Raw genomic sequence first — 17,910 nt, forward strand, 5'->3', positions numbered from 1 at the left:
CCAGGCTTTTTTCCCTGTATCCCCCAGAACCTGCTGAAGCAGATAGAGCTCTTGGGCAGTCTGTACATCACTAAGTCGGCCATCAGCAGTTTATTCAGCCTTGCCCAGGAAGGTGCTCACCTCTGCTGCATCATAGCCAAGGTAAGGGATGTATGGAGTAATCCAAAGCAAATGAGCAGTACAAGAAACTCATTTTACTTAAGAGCAACAAAATTTACTCAGAGAAACTACTTTTTTCTCTTCTTGTGGTGCTTTTGCAAGTCTTACTCTACAGAGTTTACCACCACAACTATCTCAGTAGAGGTTTTTTCCTAAAGAGGACCACATCCCCCCAACCTTTAATTTAATTAATCAAGCACATTAATTAATTTAATTTAATTAAGCACAATACCTGCACAAGCAGCTTCAGGAGTGTGGTCAGTTCCAATAGGCTTCTCAGCATTGCTTCAGTTGCAGTTGTCTTTGTGCTATCTGAAATACTATCTTACCATAATTTTGGGAACTTTTTTAATGTCTTTCTTTTTAAATACCAGCCGTATAAATTGAGAGAAACTTTACAATGGACCATGGCTGTGACTGACTGTTCAAAGAAACAGCAAGACCTCTTCAGCTGTGTTTACAGGGGGGTTAGAGATATTATTAAAGATACAAATTTAGAAATACTTTGCATTCAGTATTATCCTTTTGCAGAAGACCCATCACTGCAGTTACTTCTGTCAGTGCATGTTCTCATTTACTGAGTAGTTGGTGCTAACTTTTGGTATACATGAGTCATTCTGTCACGATCCATGATACTGGAAATCCCTGCAGAGTTTGGATCTTGAAAAAGTGAGAAAGGTGGGACATGGTGTCTTGTTGAAAATAGGATGATCACGACCACAGGGCATGCAGAAAGACGAAAACCTCCCTTCCCCAGCTACTGCTTGTGAAGTGCTGTGCCAGTTCCTTGTCCTGCTCAGAGGCAGGGTTAGACAGCAGCATTTAATTACTTCTGTGTGCCTTTAGATGGATATTTAGATGGATATTAAAAGGTGCTCCTCTGTTCTGAAGGCTGAGAATGAGCCAGACTGAGAAACCTGTAGTGGATTCTTCCAACAGCCTGAGATGTGGTTTTTTTTCCCTAAATTGGTATTTGAGCTCCACTCAGTGGTACCCTAAAACAATGATAAAATGTTGAGTACTGAGGAAGTGCAGAATTAACAAATTAATGAAAATTGGTCTTGGGCCTTTCATCATTTTACAACTTCCATAACAGTTTAATTTAGCAGCAGTGAAGTCTGACCTTTCATAAATCACTAAGCTAATATATTGCTAAAACCTGGGCATGTCACACGTTTACAACTGAGGAAATGCATCCCCTTATGCAAAGAACCCTAAGTGGTCTTTGGCTGCCAATTTACAGCAGTGATTGCATCACCTGTCCTGTGCCTCTGTGTGCCCCATGCACTGGGAAATGTATTTGTCCAGACTGAGCATTATCCTTCACCCTCTGTACTGCCTCAGTTATGTGCATCAGTGACCAGGGGGCAGAGGAACTGTAACAAACCAGAATTCCAAATGGGTAAAGAGCTCTCTTCAGACAGAGAAACTTAACAGCACTGAGCCTTGCTTACTTTGGAGGTTAACTTGCATCTTTCCAAAAGCTTCCAACATGAATAAAATGTTCTTATTTCCTGTTTGCAGACTTTGTGACATTTCCAGTTTTTGAGCAGATAACACATGAAATGCTGCTCGTGATGTAATTCAAGTTTCATTTGAGACAGGTTTCACAATCTCTGAAGTAGAAAGGAGATCAGCACTGGCTTTAGTTAGCTATGACAGTAAAAAAATTCCAGGTGATTTAAAAGCAAAAAATAAACAAAAAAATTAAAAATTGTTCTCAGTTATTATATGGGTGGAAAAGGATTGAAGTCATGGAAAGATTTCAAAATCTTTTATAGAATCCATAGTTCCCTAGATAGCTGTCATAGTAAGCTTGATAAAAACTAGCCTGATTATTTGTTTACTGTGAACAACAGTCAACAAATTTGTCCATGTAACCTTGAAGTCTTACTCTCCGTGGCAAAGTGTGATCTTGTGGCACACTGCTGTTAGGTATTTTCGTGTCCCAAGCTTAAAGTTGCAACTCTAAAGCACATCAATCTTGGAAGTGAAAAAAAAAAAAAAACAAAACAAGATAGTGCTGTAAAGCTACAATATTACAGGAGCCAGTCTCTCATTTTACATTTTGGTAAGGGATTCAGTCTTCTTTTCCCCCATCCCCTGCTAATATTTTACAGAAATTAAAAAAGGGTCTCAAACACTCCCCTCTGTTGTAGTATGTTTATTCAGTGCTGTTAAAATTATTTCATCTGTTTGGTATGTTCCTGGTTCTCCCCCATTTACTGCTTTGGTTGGTTCCATTTGTCTGTTATGTAAACCCCTCCCAGTTTTCCTGAACGTTCCCCGTCAATCACCTTTACCCTGCCCCATCTCCCCATCCATCATCATAAATCCCACCTCTCCTTCCAGCTCCTTCCATGTAGATCATCCCTTCCTTGACATGTTATTGGTTATTATGTTATGTTCCCGCCTTCTTTGTATCCCCATTGGTCCCTGACATTGTAACCTCCTCCCCTTACCCCTCCCTCCGTGAGATCCCATTGGACCCTGGACTGTGCCCGCCCCTGAGATAAAACCCAGTGCACAGAGGTGCTCTTATCTCCTCTCCCGAATAAACCTGTTCCTGGGAAGTACAGCTGAGTGAGTCTCCTCCATCCTTTTGCCACTACCCACGTTGCCTGATTTGGCAGAGCCCGGCAGGATTCGGTGCTCTGAAGGTTCTGCAGTGGGATCGCCTTTCCCCTGCAGTTCCCCACTCCTGCAACTGCCTGTGCTGGAGTGGCACCGTAGAGCTAGCCCGGAGCTCCGGTGAGGCCCAAGAGCAGTGTCAGTTGGCGCCCAACGTGGGGCCTCTGGCTGGAGACCTCATGGAGGAGTTGGACGGACACTTACCCGTCAGTGGACTTTTGGGCGGTGACTGCCCCGGTAGTAGCAGACCAACTTTTGTCTGGTGGCACTCCCGGGGATCGAGGTGGCAACCCTCCACGTGCAGAGGATCGCCTCGGGGTGTGGACATCCCTCGCAGCACTTTGTCCGGACCCGGTGTGGTGAGTTCCCCAGAGGGGGAAAGTGATAAGGTATATCCCCTTCTTTTGGGTTCCGGACCCTTATCTTTTGTTCTTTTCGGTTTTCCTTTGCAGTTGAGGGGTGGTAGGATTGTTGAGCCGAAGTGTTAAAAAATGGGCGTGAAGTTGTCAGCTCAGCAAAGGGGGATTTACTTCCAAGTTGTGGGAATCCTTGAGGGGGGAGGGAAAAAGTTTTCTAAAGGGTTAGTTAAGAGATTAGTTAGATGGCTGTTCTTGCACTACCCCCATGTGTCCTCAGAAAATGTAAGTTCTGTTAATTTTTGTAATATTGTGGGCAGTAAATTGACAGTTTTAACTAATCAAGGGGACAAGACTGCTTTTAAATTGATTCCACTTTTTGTTCTAATCAGGTCCACGTTAATTGAAAAAGGGGGAGTGCAAGGACAGCCAGGGCAGTTATCCCCAGTTTCCCCACCCCCATGTCCCTCTACCTCTGCCCCTAAGTTGGGGGAGACGTGTGGGGCATCCCATGTAACGCAGGGCACTAGCGATGGCTCTAGTCTCCCTGGCTCCCCACGTCTCCCTCAGCACCCCAGCCCTGGCAGCCCTGGCCAAGCTGCCAGAGCCCCTACCCATTCCCCTGCTTCCCTGGTTGTTAATCCAAAGTTTAATGCTTCCCAGGTTGTTAATCCCCAGTTAAATGAAGTTGAAAACCCCCAGTTAATATCCCAGAATCTTTGTTCCCCTGTGCTCCCCCATTCTCCTTGTTCCCCTGTGTTCCCCTGTTCTTCCCCTGACCCACAAAATGGCCCCCAGAGAGCACAAGATGGCAGGGACCGCATGGTTGGACCCCTCCCTTGTGCTTCTCCTTCCCACAATCCTTTCCTTCCCCCATCGACCAACCCCTTCTTCCCTAACTCCTCCCCTTCCTCATACCCTGATCCCTCCCACTACCCCTTGGGAAATTCCTCCTCCTCCAGGGCGTGTCATCCCACCATCACACCCCCAAAACCTGCCTCTTCCTGCTGTTGCTCCTCCCTTAAGCCCTCCCACTTGGTCCTCCAAAAGCCCCACCCCTTCTGGCTACTGGTTCCCACGCCCCTCCTTCAGGTTCCCACGCCCCTCCTTCCAGTTCCCACGCCCCTTCTTCCGGTTCCCACGCTCTGGAAACCGGAAGTGACAGGCTTGGAAGCCAGAACTCAGAACTGGTTGATATTCCCTTCATTGCACCGGTGAGTTTTCGTGGCAGGGGAGGGAGACACCATGAATGGGAACCCCTCTCCTTCCAAACCAAGAGGGAATTGTGCAAAGCTCAGAAAGAGTTTGGGAGAAGAAGTATTTTAAAGGCTTGTTGGAAGCTACCTTCTCTACAAACGAAATAGTCTCCTCCGACCTAAAGGAGTTGTTTTTCTGCCTCCTTTCCTCAGCTGAGTTTAAGCTGTGTAAACAGGGGTGGAAGAGGGCGTTGGAGACCATGCTTCCTGAGCTATTGCACAATGAAGATACTGCGGTTGACATGAATGAAAACCCCCTCACTTTAGATCACCTGTGTAGCGAAGGGAATTGGGCTAAACCTGAAGAGTACGCCAGGGGTTTACCTCGGTCTGTTCTTGTTAAAATTGGAGAGGCCACCGAGAAAGCTTTCAATTTAATGCCTTATAGTGATTCAGATTTGCCAATTTCGTTTTCCCGGCCAATGCACCAAATAAATGTCGTGGTTTTAAAGCAGTAACTAAAAATTTACTAGAAAACTTACTTATTTCTTGCTGTGAGATATGGATTAGAACAAGAGCAAAACAGGCTTAAAACTTAAAAGGAATAAAGAAAGTTTATTAACAAAATTAAAAGAATAAGAACACCAGAATTAACCTCCAGAAAACCCTTTTATCCCCCACTACCCACCATTCCCTTGTTCACATGACAACATAGAGACAAAAACTTTGGAACTTTGGTGTTTAAATAGTCCCAATTCTTGCTAGAGTCTTTTCATCAGTCTTTATAGAGAAACAGAAGTCTTCTTCTGCTAATCTATGGAGTTTCTCATGAGAAAACTGTTTCTGTTATAGTTTTCTATTTCTCTGATGCTAGCTGCCCAGAAATCTGCCATCAGTTCGTTCCTCCCATTTCACATCACTTTGAGGTGTGTATGGGCCATGAGTCTAGGGATATCATTTTTAAGGATGAGTTATTCAAAGGCAAAAGTCCTCTTCATCTGTCTCTGTGAGCTTCGCTGGAAAACAGTTTTCTCATTGCCCCCAAGGCCTCACATCTTCGCTTCACTCTGTTCCAGCACCTCACTGTATCACAATTACTCTACTTTTTGCTCAAAATCTACACTTTGAACACTCCATTCCTCCCAATATACTCTGTCATGAATTAAAGGAGTTTTTTTCAGAACACTATTGTCCATCTCCATAGCTTTAACAGAAAAATATTTCAGCTTATAAAGCATCTCCTTATTCTCTCTTCCTCATCTAAAACTTAACTCTTTTCCTCACTGTCTTTGATGGTTTTATGATGTCTTTTTCATGCTGATTGTCTTTCTCTCTGTCTCTCTGGGAAAAAGGAGTAATCTGCATGTTTTATCCAGGTAGTAAAAGAATTAAAGTCTTGGAAAAACTGCAGATGTTCATGGTGTCAAGTTTCAGTCCAGCAGCAGAAACTACAAACTAAACCAGGCTGGCCAGCTCTGCTTCTGCCCTTCCCCCCCACCCCCCGCCCTCTGCAGCCTTGTCCGGCCTGGAGGTGGGGGGAGGAGGCCAAGACCTTGTTACCTTGTCAGAAGCCGGAAACACAAAGAGCACAAGAGAGCTCCGGCTTTACATCTTAAGGCAGTGTTCACAAGTTGATCTCACTTTTCAATGGTCAAAACTGCTGTCAATTCTTAGAAATGACTGATAATTGGTCAGGAGAAAAAACTCCATCAGCCACCAGCAGCTTCAACTTCCTTAGCTCCCAAAGCTATCTTAAAGGTAAAGTCACCCCATGACATGCCTGAGGAAGAACCCCAAGCCAGTTTCCTGTCAATAAAACAATTCCCTAATGAACCTTTTGTTAAGTTTGTTGATACGCTGCAGGCACAGGTGGAGAGACAGATCGAGAAGGCTGACCTACAGGAGAACATTCTGTTGGAAGTGGCAAAAAGTAACGCCAATGAAGTGTGCCGCTGAATCATCCTCAGTCTGCCTCTCCACCCGCCTCCCACCTTAGAAATGATAATAGAAGCATGTGCAAAGAAGGCTCCGATGGTGGGACTCAGCTAGACAGCACCAGCACCAGCGCCAAGGAAGACGCCATCTGCGGCTGTGATGCAGTGTACACCACTAAGCCAGCTGCAGTGTTTTTGCTGTGGACAATTAGGACATTTGGCAAGGGAGTGTCCAGCTCCCAGCCCTTGCCATGGGTACACAGGAAACAGCATGGGAGGAAGGGTTCCCCCACCCAATGACATCACGGGGAATAAAGATCTAATAAATGCAAAAAAAACCTAGGAGTACAGCGCGAACCTGTCCTGCGCGAAGCAACAAATGGGACAGGTCTCGCGGGGGGGGTTGGGGGCACAAAATAACAGGATTTGGCCTATCAACCGGACGCGACATTTAACTAATATCAAAGACATGTTCTTCTGGTCCCAGCACTGGAAGGTAGTTGCTATGGACCCACTGGACGGGACTTTGATGCATTCCGGACAAGCCTGTAAGTACATTGCCATGGGGACACTAACCACACACCCCCAGAGATTGAGATTTCTCCAATCACCTTTCCGGGGGGTCCGGAGAACCTCATTCTCTTGGCACACTGCAGTCACCCACCTTTCTTTTTGGCAAAGGGCCAAATCATTGCCCAAATCATACCTATCCCAGAAGAAATCCCAGTAGATGATGATGCACAGGGCGTCTACTGGGTGGAGGTTGTGGGTGAAGACAAACCTATCATCGAGTGCAGCATCAAGCAGGGTGCGGAAACATTAAATATGAAGGGTCTGCTTGACACGGGAGCAGATGTGATGATCATCCCCGAAAGGAGGTGGCTGTCACATTGGGAGTTGCAACCTGTGACTGGCAAGATTCAGGGTATAGGGGGCACACAATTGGCACGAGTATCCAAGAGCGTGGTACAAATTGCGGGCCCAGATGGGCAATTGGCGAATTTACGCCCATTTGTTGCTGACTATCAGATTCCCCTGTGGGGGAGAGATCTCATGTCCCAGTGGGGGGTGAAAACAGAGATCCCGAAAACCCCTCGGGATTTTTAGAGGCAGCCACTGTGGAGCACCCTTTCCAGAAATTAGATTGGACAACGGATACAGTGGTCTGGATTGACCAGTGGCCACTAAGAAAAGACAAATTAAAGGCGCTCAACGAACTCGTGGAGGAGCAATTGGCTAAAGGGAAGATAGTTGAGACAACCAGCCCTTGGAATTCCCCGGTCTTTGTAAGCCGGGGAAAGACAAGTGGCGGCTCCTTCACAACCTTCGTGAAATCAACAAAGTCATCCAACCCGGGATGCCTACCCCAACTGTGCTCCCACGAAATTGGAAATTGGCAATTATTGATATTAAAGATTGTTTTTTCCGAATTCCCCTGCACCCTGATGGTGCCCCACGGTTTGCCTTCTCTGTGCCCACCCTTAACCGAGAAGCCCCAATGAGGAGGTTCCACTGGCGAGTGTTGCCGCAGGGCATGAAAAACTCACCCACCATTTGCCAGTGGTATGTCTCCTCATTGCTGTCTCCCATCCGCGCCAAAGTGGGGGAGGCCATCATCCACCATTACATGGATGATGTCCTAGTGTGTGCCCCCCATGACAACCTACTGAGACGTGCGCTTGACCTAGTGGTTGAAGTTCTAACCTCTGCAGGATTTCAACTCCAGGAAGAGAAGGTTCAAAGGATGCCACCCTGAAAGTATCTGGGCCTACAGATCGCTAAGAGGACCATTGTTCCTCAAAAATTAGCTATTAACAGCGATCCAAAAAATCTGGCGGATCTCCACTCCCTCTGTGGGACTTTGAACTGGGTCAGGCCTTGGCTAGGCCTCACTACTGAAGACCTAGCCCCCCTCTTCATATTATTGAAGGGGGAGAAGGAGCTGAGTTCTCCCAGGTCTCTGACTCCAGAGGCATGGAAAGCCCTGGAAAAGGATGCACTAGTAGAGAGGCAGGCACATAGGTACGAGCCAAACCTGCCATTTGAATTTATTGTTTTGGGAAATCTGCCACATCTGTTTGGGCTTATTTATCAATGGGACCAGGACTCAAGGGACCCACTCTTGATCATAGAATGGGTTTTCCTAAGTCATCAGAGGTCTAAAAGTATCACGAGGCCACAGGAGTTGATGGCTCAGCTTATCAGGAAAGCTAGGGCAAGGCTTCGGGAGATGTCCGGGTGTGATTTTACATGCATACAGGTACCGGTCAGTCTGTCTCGGGACAGAGCGTCCCCAGATAAACTGACCAAGGAAATGTTCAACCAATTGCTGCAGGAAAATGAGACACTCCAAATTTCTTCGGATAGCTACAGTGGACAGGTTTCAGTCCATGCCCCTGCTCACAAATTGTTCAACTCAGAGTTCAGTGTGATTCCTAAAGAGATCAGGAGCAGAAAACCTCTCAAGGCAGTGACAGTTTTCACTGACGCATCCGGAGCATCCCACAAATCAGTGATGACTTGGATGGATCCTCAGACTCAGCAGTGGGAAACGGATGTTAAGTATGTGGAGGGATCTCCACAAGTTGCTGAGTTGGCTGCTGTTGTCAGGGCATTTGAGAGGTTTCCCGAACCATTTAATTTAGTGACTGATTCGGCCTATGTAGCAGAGGTAGTAGCAAGAGCAGAAAATGCAGCATTGAAGGAAGTCTCAAATCCTCAGCTTTTTGAGCTGCTTTCAAAACTGATATATGCCATTTCTCACCGAAAGCAGCCTTTCTTTGTCATGCATGTAGGATCACACACAGAGCTCCCTGGCCCAGTGGCCGAGGGGAATGAAAGAGCAGATTCCCTTGCTGCCCCTGTTGAAATGGCCCAACTTCCTGATGTATTCCAGCAGGTTAAACTGAGTCATCAAATGTTCCATCAGAATGTTCCTGGTTTGGTCCGTCAGTTCCATCTAAGGTGAGATCAGGCCAGAGCCATTGTGGCCACATGCCCACAATGCCAGTCATCAGCAATGCCATCCGTAGGCTTGGGAGTCAACCCCAGGGGTTTGGGTAGCTGCGATGTGTGGCAAATGGATGTCACCCACATCCCAGAATTTGGTAGAGTTAAATATGTGCACCTCTCTATTGATACCTTTTCTGGTGCAGTCTATGCCTCTGCCCATGTGGGAGAGAAAGCTGAGCATGTCTGCAAACATCTCATGCAGGCTTTCTCAGTGCTGGGGGTTCCCAGGGAAATAAAAACAGATAATGGTCCAGCATACGTCTCCAGGAAGCTGGAGGATTTCCTGCAGGAGTGGGGAGTGGAACATAAAAGAGGCATCCCCCATTTCCCCATCAATCGCTCAGAAAGGTTCTGGCCCATCAAAAGGAGAGCATGAAAGGCTGCACACCTCAAGATCGGCTGTGCAAGGCCTTGTTCACCATCAACTTTCTAAACTGCTCTTCTGACAATCCAAACCCTCCAGTGGTGCGCCACTTTCAGTCTACAAGTTACAGGCTACAAGAACACCCGCCAGAGCTGGTAAGAGATCTAGAGTCCCAAAAGATTTTGGGACCTTTTAAACTGGTGACCTGGGGGCAGGGTTATGCCTGCATTTCCACGCCCCAAGGACTGAGGTGGATCCCACAAAGGTGGGTGAAGCCTTTTGCCCCGAAGCACCCCAGCAGGCCACCAGATGAAGAGAAGCAGGGTAGTGTTGTGTCCCAGGAAGTATATGCAGAACCTCATCCAGGAGGAGGAAGAAGCCCCAAGTTCCCCTTTTGATCCCGACCCTACCATATCTTCCTCCTCTTTCTAAAAAAGAAAGGGGAAGATGTTGTAGTATGTTTATTCAGTTCCGTTAAAATTGCTATTATTTCGTCTGTTTGGTATGTTCCTGGTTCTCCCCCATTTACTGCTTTGGTTGGTTCCATTTGTCTGTTATGTAAACCCCTCCCAGTTTTCCTGAACGTTCCCCGTCAATCACCTTTACCCTGCCCCATCTCCCCATCCATCGTAAATCCCACCTCTCCTTCCAGCTCCTTCCATGTAGATCATCCCTTCCTTGACATGTTATTGGTTATTATGTTATGTTCCCGCCTTCTTTGTATCCCCATTGGTCCCTGACATTGTAACCTCCTCCCCTTACCCCTCCCTCCGTGAGATCCCATTGGACCCTGGACGGTGTCCGCCCCAGAGATAAAACCCAGTGCACAGAGGTGCTCGGGGCTCTCTTTGGTCCTGATTTCTCCCAGCCCAGACCCTTGTACTTATCTCCTCTCCCGAATAAACCTATTCCTGGGAAGTACAGCTGAGTGAGTCTCCTCCATCCTTTTGCCACTACCCATGACGCCTGATTTGGCAGAGCCCGGCAGGATTCGGTGCTCTGAAGGTTCTGCAGTGGGATCGCCTTTCCCCTGCAGTTCCCCACTCCTGGCGACTGCCTGTGCCGGAGTGGCGCCGTAGAACTAGCCCGGAGCTCCAGTGCGGCCAAGAGCAGTGTCACCCCTCTATGCGGAAGCATCACCCATAATTTTATTCCACCTACAGGCACTCTTTGACACTTATTTTAGCATGTAACTTTGTGATCTGCTGTGAAAAAATCATGTTGCTGACTCACCCTGGCAGACAGTAGTAGTTCTCACTAGCTATCAGAGACATAAAATCTAAGGTCTCTAACAAAAATGAGTAGTAGCATGGACAAGATAAGAAAATTGGCCTTAGTTGGATCAAATGGGTTATAAATAGATTTGGATTTGTAACACCCAGAAGAATTGGTGAAAATCTGTTTATGCGTTACAGTAAATAGGTCATAAAGTGATAAAGCAAAAAGTATTTAAAAAAAAATCATTTTACTAATGATAGAGTCCAATACCAACTGTATTGAATGGAATGCCATGATAATAGGCTTTTAGAAGAGAAAGGAAGAAAAATGGAGATATTCATACCTCATAATAGTCCCCTTGGAGAATACTTGACTATTGGAATGCCTTATGGCTGTACAGCAGATCACTTGCTCCAATAAACTTCTAATGGACCTTACCTTACCTTACCTTCTTTATATGCCAGTTTCTTTTCTAGCAAGTATTTTTGATGAAGATCTCTTTGGAGATAATCTGTCAAGATAATTATAAATGTTGTCAAAGCTTTGATAAGAATTTACTGCACTTGGTGTTATTTCAGGCTGAAACTGCAAAATATTCCACTTTAGAATTAGATGCCTTTTTGCTTTCCCTCTTTAATCACCCAATCCACGTAGTTAGGGTAATTGTATTTCAGGTGATTTCATTACCTAAACCTAGCCCTTATGAACAGCATTCCACAAAATTGAATTCCTGTTAATCCAATACAGGAGAGAAGTGGGTTGTCAAGTAATAAAGCAAGTGTCCCTCTCTTCCTCTCTTTACCTACTTGACCAATTTATGTATGTCCCCATCAGATGGAATGGTTTGGCATCGTTGCAAGAGATACAAGGGTTGAATCTTGAAAAAGATGAATAAATTCTGAGAAATGCTCTGACCCCAGTGAGGGCAGTGGTTTTGACAAACCATGGAATCAGGCTTGGTATTTTCCACCTGTCCAATATTTCACTTACAGATCTCTTGGTTCATTACTCATGGTAAATATTTTACAGCTTAGTAGTGGCACATGGGGCCCAAAATAAAGAGTACAGATCTCCACCTGAGAAATGCAGTGATAAATCACTTCCTGTCCATCAGAGGCAAAATCAGGGCACCCATTTGGCATAGAAAAGGCTTGAAGCAAATGTGCCAACATCACTTGAGCATTATTAGATTTGTCTACAAACTTCTACTTATTATGGCTAAAGCAGAGGATCAGATCACTCCTGATTCAACTGAACCATGGGAAAATTCAAATTGATAATGTAATTTCTTTTAAAAAAAAAAAGAAACAAAAAAGTTAATTTTTCTTGGGAATGACAGTGCATCAGCTTTTTCCTATATTTTTGATAGATAATTTAATTAGTGCTTGGGTGAAATAGCAGTATCCTTTTGCAGAAGGAAAAATATGACTTAAACTTTTTTGTTAGTGTACTGCCTCTTTTTTAATTTAAAGGCTCAGAAATATCTTTCGCATTAGGCTATATATAGTAGTACTAGGTATAAAATAACATAATTTACCCTAATTATAAATAATGATAAATAATAATAAACCCTTCTTACAATTCCAGAAATAAGTTTTACTCTTAGCAATCTTCAGTGAGCCTACAGTTTTAACTGATGCCACAGAAATTCCATATACATGTGCAAAAACATGATCTAAAACTTTGATCTGGAAAATATGTTGAAGAGTTAATTTTGTCTAATTTTATAGGTCTTAGTACAATTTTTTTGTTAGACTGAACAGAAGGTTTTGCTTTGTCTATTATCTTCTACTGTATTCAAGCAGAACTAGTACAAAAATATAGAATTCTGAAAGTGAGTAAAGTCTGAATTGTAGCCCAGAGGTTTCAAGTCAGTATAACCTGTGGAGCTTTCAAATAATGGTTGAGAAATAAATAGATTATTTCTGTGAATCTAAAAATATTTTTAAACAGCATCTACTGAAAAACGCTTTAAAAAAGGGTATGCTTTTCACTTGCTCCATGATTTCAACTATTTTTAATCAACACTGTAATTTGAACACTTTTGTCTGAGATCTTTCATCTATCATCAATATCTTGATATCATTCATATTCATCGTCTGTCTGATTCATAAAAGGCATATGTAGTCTACTTGGTAGCAAAAAATTTTGAAATGAAAAATAATTGAAAAAATGCAATCACACCAAGTACAACATTGTTGGTATTTATTTATATATTTACTTTGTTATATGAAATTTAATAAAACGTATGTTTACAAGCTCTGTTGGAAATTAATTAAGGATAGCTACTCTAATAGGTACTCAAGTCTTTGCCACTATAGTATTTGAAGAAAAACTTTTAGGAATGCAAATTTTACTTATTAGAGGATGAAGATTTGGATTGTATCTGTTTAGAATTTGACACCTATTTCCACCTTATTTTCAGTACCTCTTCAAACATATGACCTTCCTGCTCATAACTTTAAGTTAATTTTGTGTGGAGCTCAGAAATGTAGAAGAACTGGAAATATATGGTAACAAAAATCTATTTTATACAGATAACATGGCTGAAGGATCTGTTAAATCTCACTCTAATTGACAGCTATTGATGGTTCTTTGTAATTTTTGCACGAATATCGGGTTTAATTTAAATGCAGCTTGTAACTGGTAGAAGTCAATCACTTAAGCACAGCTCCTACTGAGGTTGTATTACTTTTTCATCACTTAGTGTACAAGCATTAATCGACTTGAGTTCTTTGTGTGAGTTAAATGTCCTCTTTGTTGGTGTAGTTGAGATAGCTGTTTTGGATAAACTACTAAAGGAATCTGTTGCCCTGAAAACTCAGCTTCTGAGCTTGCTGACATAGTTTTCTAAAGACTTTCCTAGGACAGTAACTGTAAACATAGATATGTATACATTCTTTCTGATACACGTCTTGTGATGGACATCTCTCGCGGCCAGTGCGGTTGGGAAAGTGTTATCCTGACCATCCAATCCCTGGCTGTGGTCAGAGACCTATAAATTCTGGGAGAAGAAATAAAGCTCTCTCTTCTTTTTACCACACCTCGAGCTGTGTTTGTGTGACATATTCATCTTCAGCAGCAACAGGAATCTGTTTCCCATCCCAATCTTGATTAAGTACTAGGGAAACCTCTAGTACTACTTTCCTGATTGCTGTTTTTCCCCTGCAGGAAGGAGGTGTTGTTGCTCTCTTTAAGATCTGCCACCAGGATTGTTTCAGATGCCTTTATCCCCAGACCCTGAGAACACTGGCTTCAATTTGTTGTGTAGAGGAAGGGATGCACGAGCTGGAAAAGGGAGGCACTTCAGGATTCCTTACCGACCATGTCACAAAATAGAGAAGCCCTGTCATTAATGTCTTCCAGAAATTCATGATTTGGTGGTGTTTGATACTGTGTTCCATACTATGCTCACCTTTTCTATGCTGAACACATCTTCAGCCTTCAAAAAATTAGTCCCAGCAATATCATTATTGTATCATCCTTGCACAAATAAGCTTTGTAAGTGGGGATAATTTTGTAAAATGTGTTAGTGACTCCATCAGAAAAGGAGAACAAACTAGAGACAATATATTTTCTGGACTCTCTAAAGTGTTTAGAAACTCCACTGTTTCAAATTTTGTCCTTAAAAGACAGAAGGCTTTATACTTCTTTAAATAATTTCCTCATGGTCTGATAGGGCTCCTTCTTGTGGCAGTGCTGCAGCTTGTGAGAGTTGTAGTTGCACAGAAAAAAGTGGGACATATACAGACATTAGTCAATCAAAAAATAATATGTCTGCTAATCAGTAGCAGCTTTCATAACAGCCACTTTTAACTGTGATGGCCAACATCAAAACATTATCCAGATAAAATTATATCAGCTTCTTAGGCTCCTTTCCTTTTGCACATTCACTATGTACTGCTATGTGTTGGGAAAAAAACACTTCTGGTCACTAAATCATGATCTCATCCTTGTATTTCATAAAATGGTCATCTTCCTCACCTGAAGAATGGCCTCTTCAAGTTAATGATAAATTATTTCACTGCCTCTTTACATTGACATGTCTTGTAATTTACTGCCCTGAATTCAAGCAAACTGTGACAGAATGCATGCAGCAAAAATCAAGTCTCTGAGTTTACAATAAATGAAGATGACTTAATTTTTTTTTTACATAATGCCAGTTCAGACTGACATCAGAATCAGTCTAAAAGGACCTTTCATTATGTCCAGTATAATGGTGGAGTTAATAGAGTTAGAAAATGAAAAAGATTGATTCAAATCACCCAGTCCAATTCCCGGCAGTGTCAACATGTGTTTAGTGTGGCCTATATCAAAGCTGAGAGAACAGGAGTACCAGAAAAAGCCAACAATCTCAAGCTCCCGTTTGTTTGATTGCTTTAATGTTGGCCACAAGTAAAATTGTTCAGGGTAAACTTGATCACAATCAGGATTGGAGCAGGGCTTAAAGGATTTTTAAATGAAATCTCTGCCTTCAAGGGATTTCAATTCTTAAATCAACATCTTCAAGTATGAATAGTTTTCTTCTTTCACAATTTGGAGTACTCTTCCAAAGAACACAAGAGAGAGTTAAAAGCAATCCTACGATTACAAAAGTTATCATAGGACTTCATATCTGGCAGAAAAGGTGGCTTCTTTTATCCCATGAAGTATCTGTGTACTGCTGAATCATTTTATTTTAAAATTAAAGATATGAGTATCATTATGCCACCTAGTGCATTAAAATATCAGTGCAATTTGAACTGAGTTTTTAATGGCAGAAACTTCATTTAAAAAAACCCAAACTTGGCTACCAAGCAATTCAGATTAGGCAAATCAAGATTTAAAAAAAAGAAAAAAATCTATGACTACCTGCCCCCCCCACCCCCAATTTTTCAATTAGATTGCACAGCTGTTGCAGTGTTTAAAAGACCCCTTATAAGAGAGCAGCAAGAGCTATAATTTCTTATGAAACACTTATCTGAGAGGTGAACTAAAAGGGGGTGGTACACTTTCTGCAGTAATTGCAGTGCTTAATTACTAAAGATACCAGGAATATTGTTCATTTAACCAATGCTCTTTGATCTTGCCAATTCAGTGCTCAATTCTAAAGAGGTAGAAGATTGTCTATTTTAATAAAAAGCATTTCATTCAATTTTTAAAAAAGAACAATTCTTGTTCTTCCCGCCGACACATATATATCACAGTGGAAAAAAACATTATTACCTTTTTTATCAGTTTGGTAAACAAGCTGATCTTTGCTATAATTGCAGTGATAAGGTAGTTGTTGCAATGATTAGCTCTTTCTCTTTTATGTGAATCTAGTTGGGTCTGTATACAATGATGTAAAATGAGTTGGTTAAAATGTGAATTTGGAACAATTATTTCACTTGCAAGTACTGGTATTCTTTGTTGTACATTGAAGTGCAGAGCTGCAGGAACTCAAGAGTGACAAATTAGGTAATTAAAGTAGAAAAATGGTGAAAAAATAGTCTCGTTGTGTGCCTGAGGACTGCATAAGTAGATGTTCTCTGTAAACTGTGCTCAGCAAGTGGCAATTTTGGTTCTTCAAGCTGCTTGTGCGTGTCTGGTTGTTTGATACACTTTAATTTTGTAATCCACTGTGACACCAGCAGTTTTGAGATCATTATTTGGTCTGAGCTTCCTGACCAGTCCTACTTCAGAGTGGAGTGGTGAGACCCTGGAAAAGCAACCAGAACATATTATTCCTATAGATGTTTGTCCCTGTATCTGAGAGAATTTTGTCATCTGTGTCTTGTGGCACTCAAGCATTTTTAGGGGGAAGCTCACTGCACCAGAAAAGTTGGTTACTTTTGTTCTGGGCATTCCAGAGTTTATACAGATACGGTAAGTAATACAGATATTTGTGAATAGAGAAAATAGATAAAATCCCTAAAGTCTGAATTGAAAAGAGTTTGTGAGAGCTGAGCATGACTGAAACCGGAGAGCAATGTTAGTGCTGTACATGCAGACAGACCTGGTGGTGTGTCCTGTTCTGAGGTTTAGGACAGAAATACAGTGGGGTAGTGGGAGATTAGTTCTTGAGATTTTTTTGAGGGTTCTGGAGAGAAGAATATCTCAGCCTTCATGGATGTTTTTTGCAAACTTAATTCACCTCAAAGTAGCAAGAAGTGTTGGAGGCACAGAATTTGGATAGATTGTGTGTATTTAGTGACACTTAAGGTTCAGAAAAAGTAAAAATTGTGATCTTGGTGATGTACATTCTGCAAATTGCATTAGGAATAGCTGTACTTCAAATAATGCTTTCATTATGAAGACACACACAAAATATAACATATACAGTCTTCAACATGGAGCAACCTTGCCTGGAAATGGGGTTTGTGTTTGAATAGATTTTATTTTTCTCTAAAGCAATTCTTCAGGCCTTACTCCTCTGAGCGTATGTTAGGTCCTTGTTTTGCAGAGTTGTCTGAACAAAGTGTCTCATACATTTGGTGACATGCAGCCTCAATAAAATCTAAAAACTGTGGCAGTTTCTCTGCCTCAGGGCTGTCTGTACAAAAGTTGGTGGTGGTGGTGGTACTAAAAGGCATGGCTTTCCAATTTTTGCCCTACTGAAGCTCAGTTATGTGGTTTTCCACTGAGGCTTCTGTGGCAATAAACATCCTGCTACAATAAAAGAACTTCAGAGCTGGTTCAGAAGCAAATAGAAAACAGTGCCATGTACTGCATTTTTTTACTGTACATGTTATCACATTAAAAAATGCAGCTTAAGTGGGACCTAGATCAAGGGTCAACTGCCACAAAACCAGGATAACACTACAAACAGCCAGCTGCCTAAATGTTAACAGTGTGCTGAGTATGGTTACTTACATTGTTTAAATTACTCCAGAAAGCAAGACACCTGGAATAGAGGAGATAATCCAGAGACACTAGTGACAACAGCTATTACTTTCATTAGTAAAACTTTTTTAACAAATGACACAGCTTTTATCACCGTGCTTTAAAGAAAATTGCCCAGGAATAGATTACAAATTACTTTAAATCTTTAATTTAAAGCACACTAAATCAAATTACCT

The 17,910-nt window shown here is 42.5% G+C and overlaps 1 protein-coding gene across 1 annotated transcript in view; it reads left to right on the plus strand.

The window, feature by feature from the left end:
* The first annotated feature begins 8,506 nt into the window (after positions 1–8,506).
* LOC102101892 (uncharacterized) overlaps positions 8,507–17,910 on the plus strand; it is a 70,055-nt gene continuing 60,651 nt past the window's right edge. Inside the window, 3 exon segments of the mRNA XM_014251858.2 lie at positions 8,507–9,240; positions 9,633–9,807; positions 14,042–14,171. Of these exon segments, the coding sequence (XP_014107333.2) occupies positions 8,507–9,240; positions 9,633–9,807; positions 14,042–14,171 (1,039 nt within the window).

This window comes from Pseudopodoces humilis, chromosome 7 (genome assembly GCF_049639895.1).
Source record: "Pseudopodoces humilis isolate 2021_Gansu_Grassland_sample_001 chromosome 7, ASM4963989v1, whole genome shotgun sequence".
Taxonomy (NCBI): domain Eukaryota; kingdom Metazoa; phylum Chordata; class Aves; order Passeriformes; family Paridae; genus Pseudopodoces; species Pseudopodoces humilis.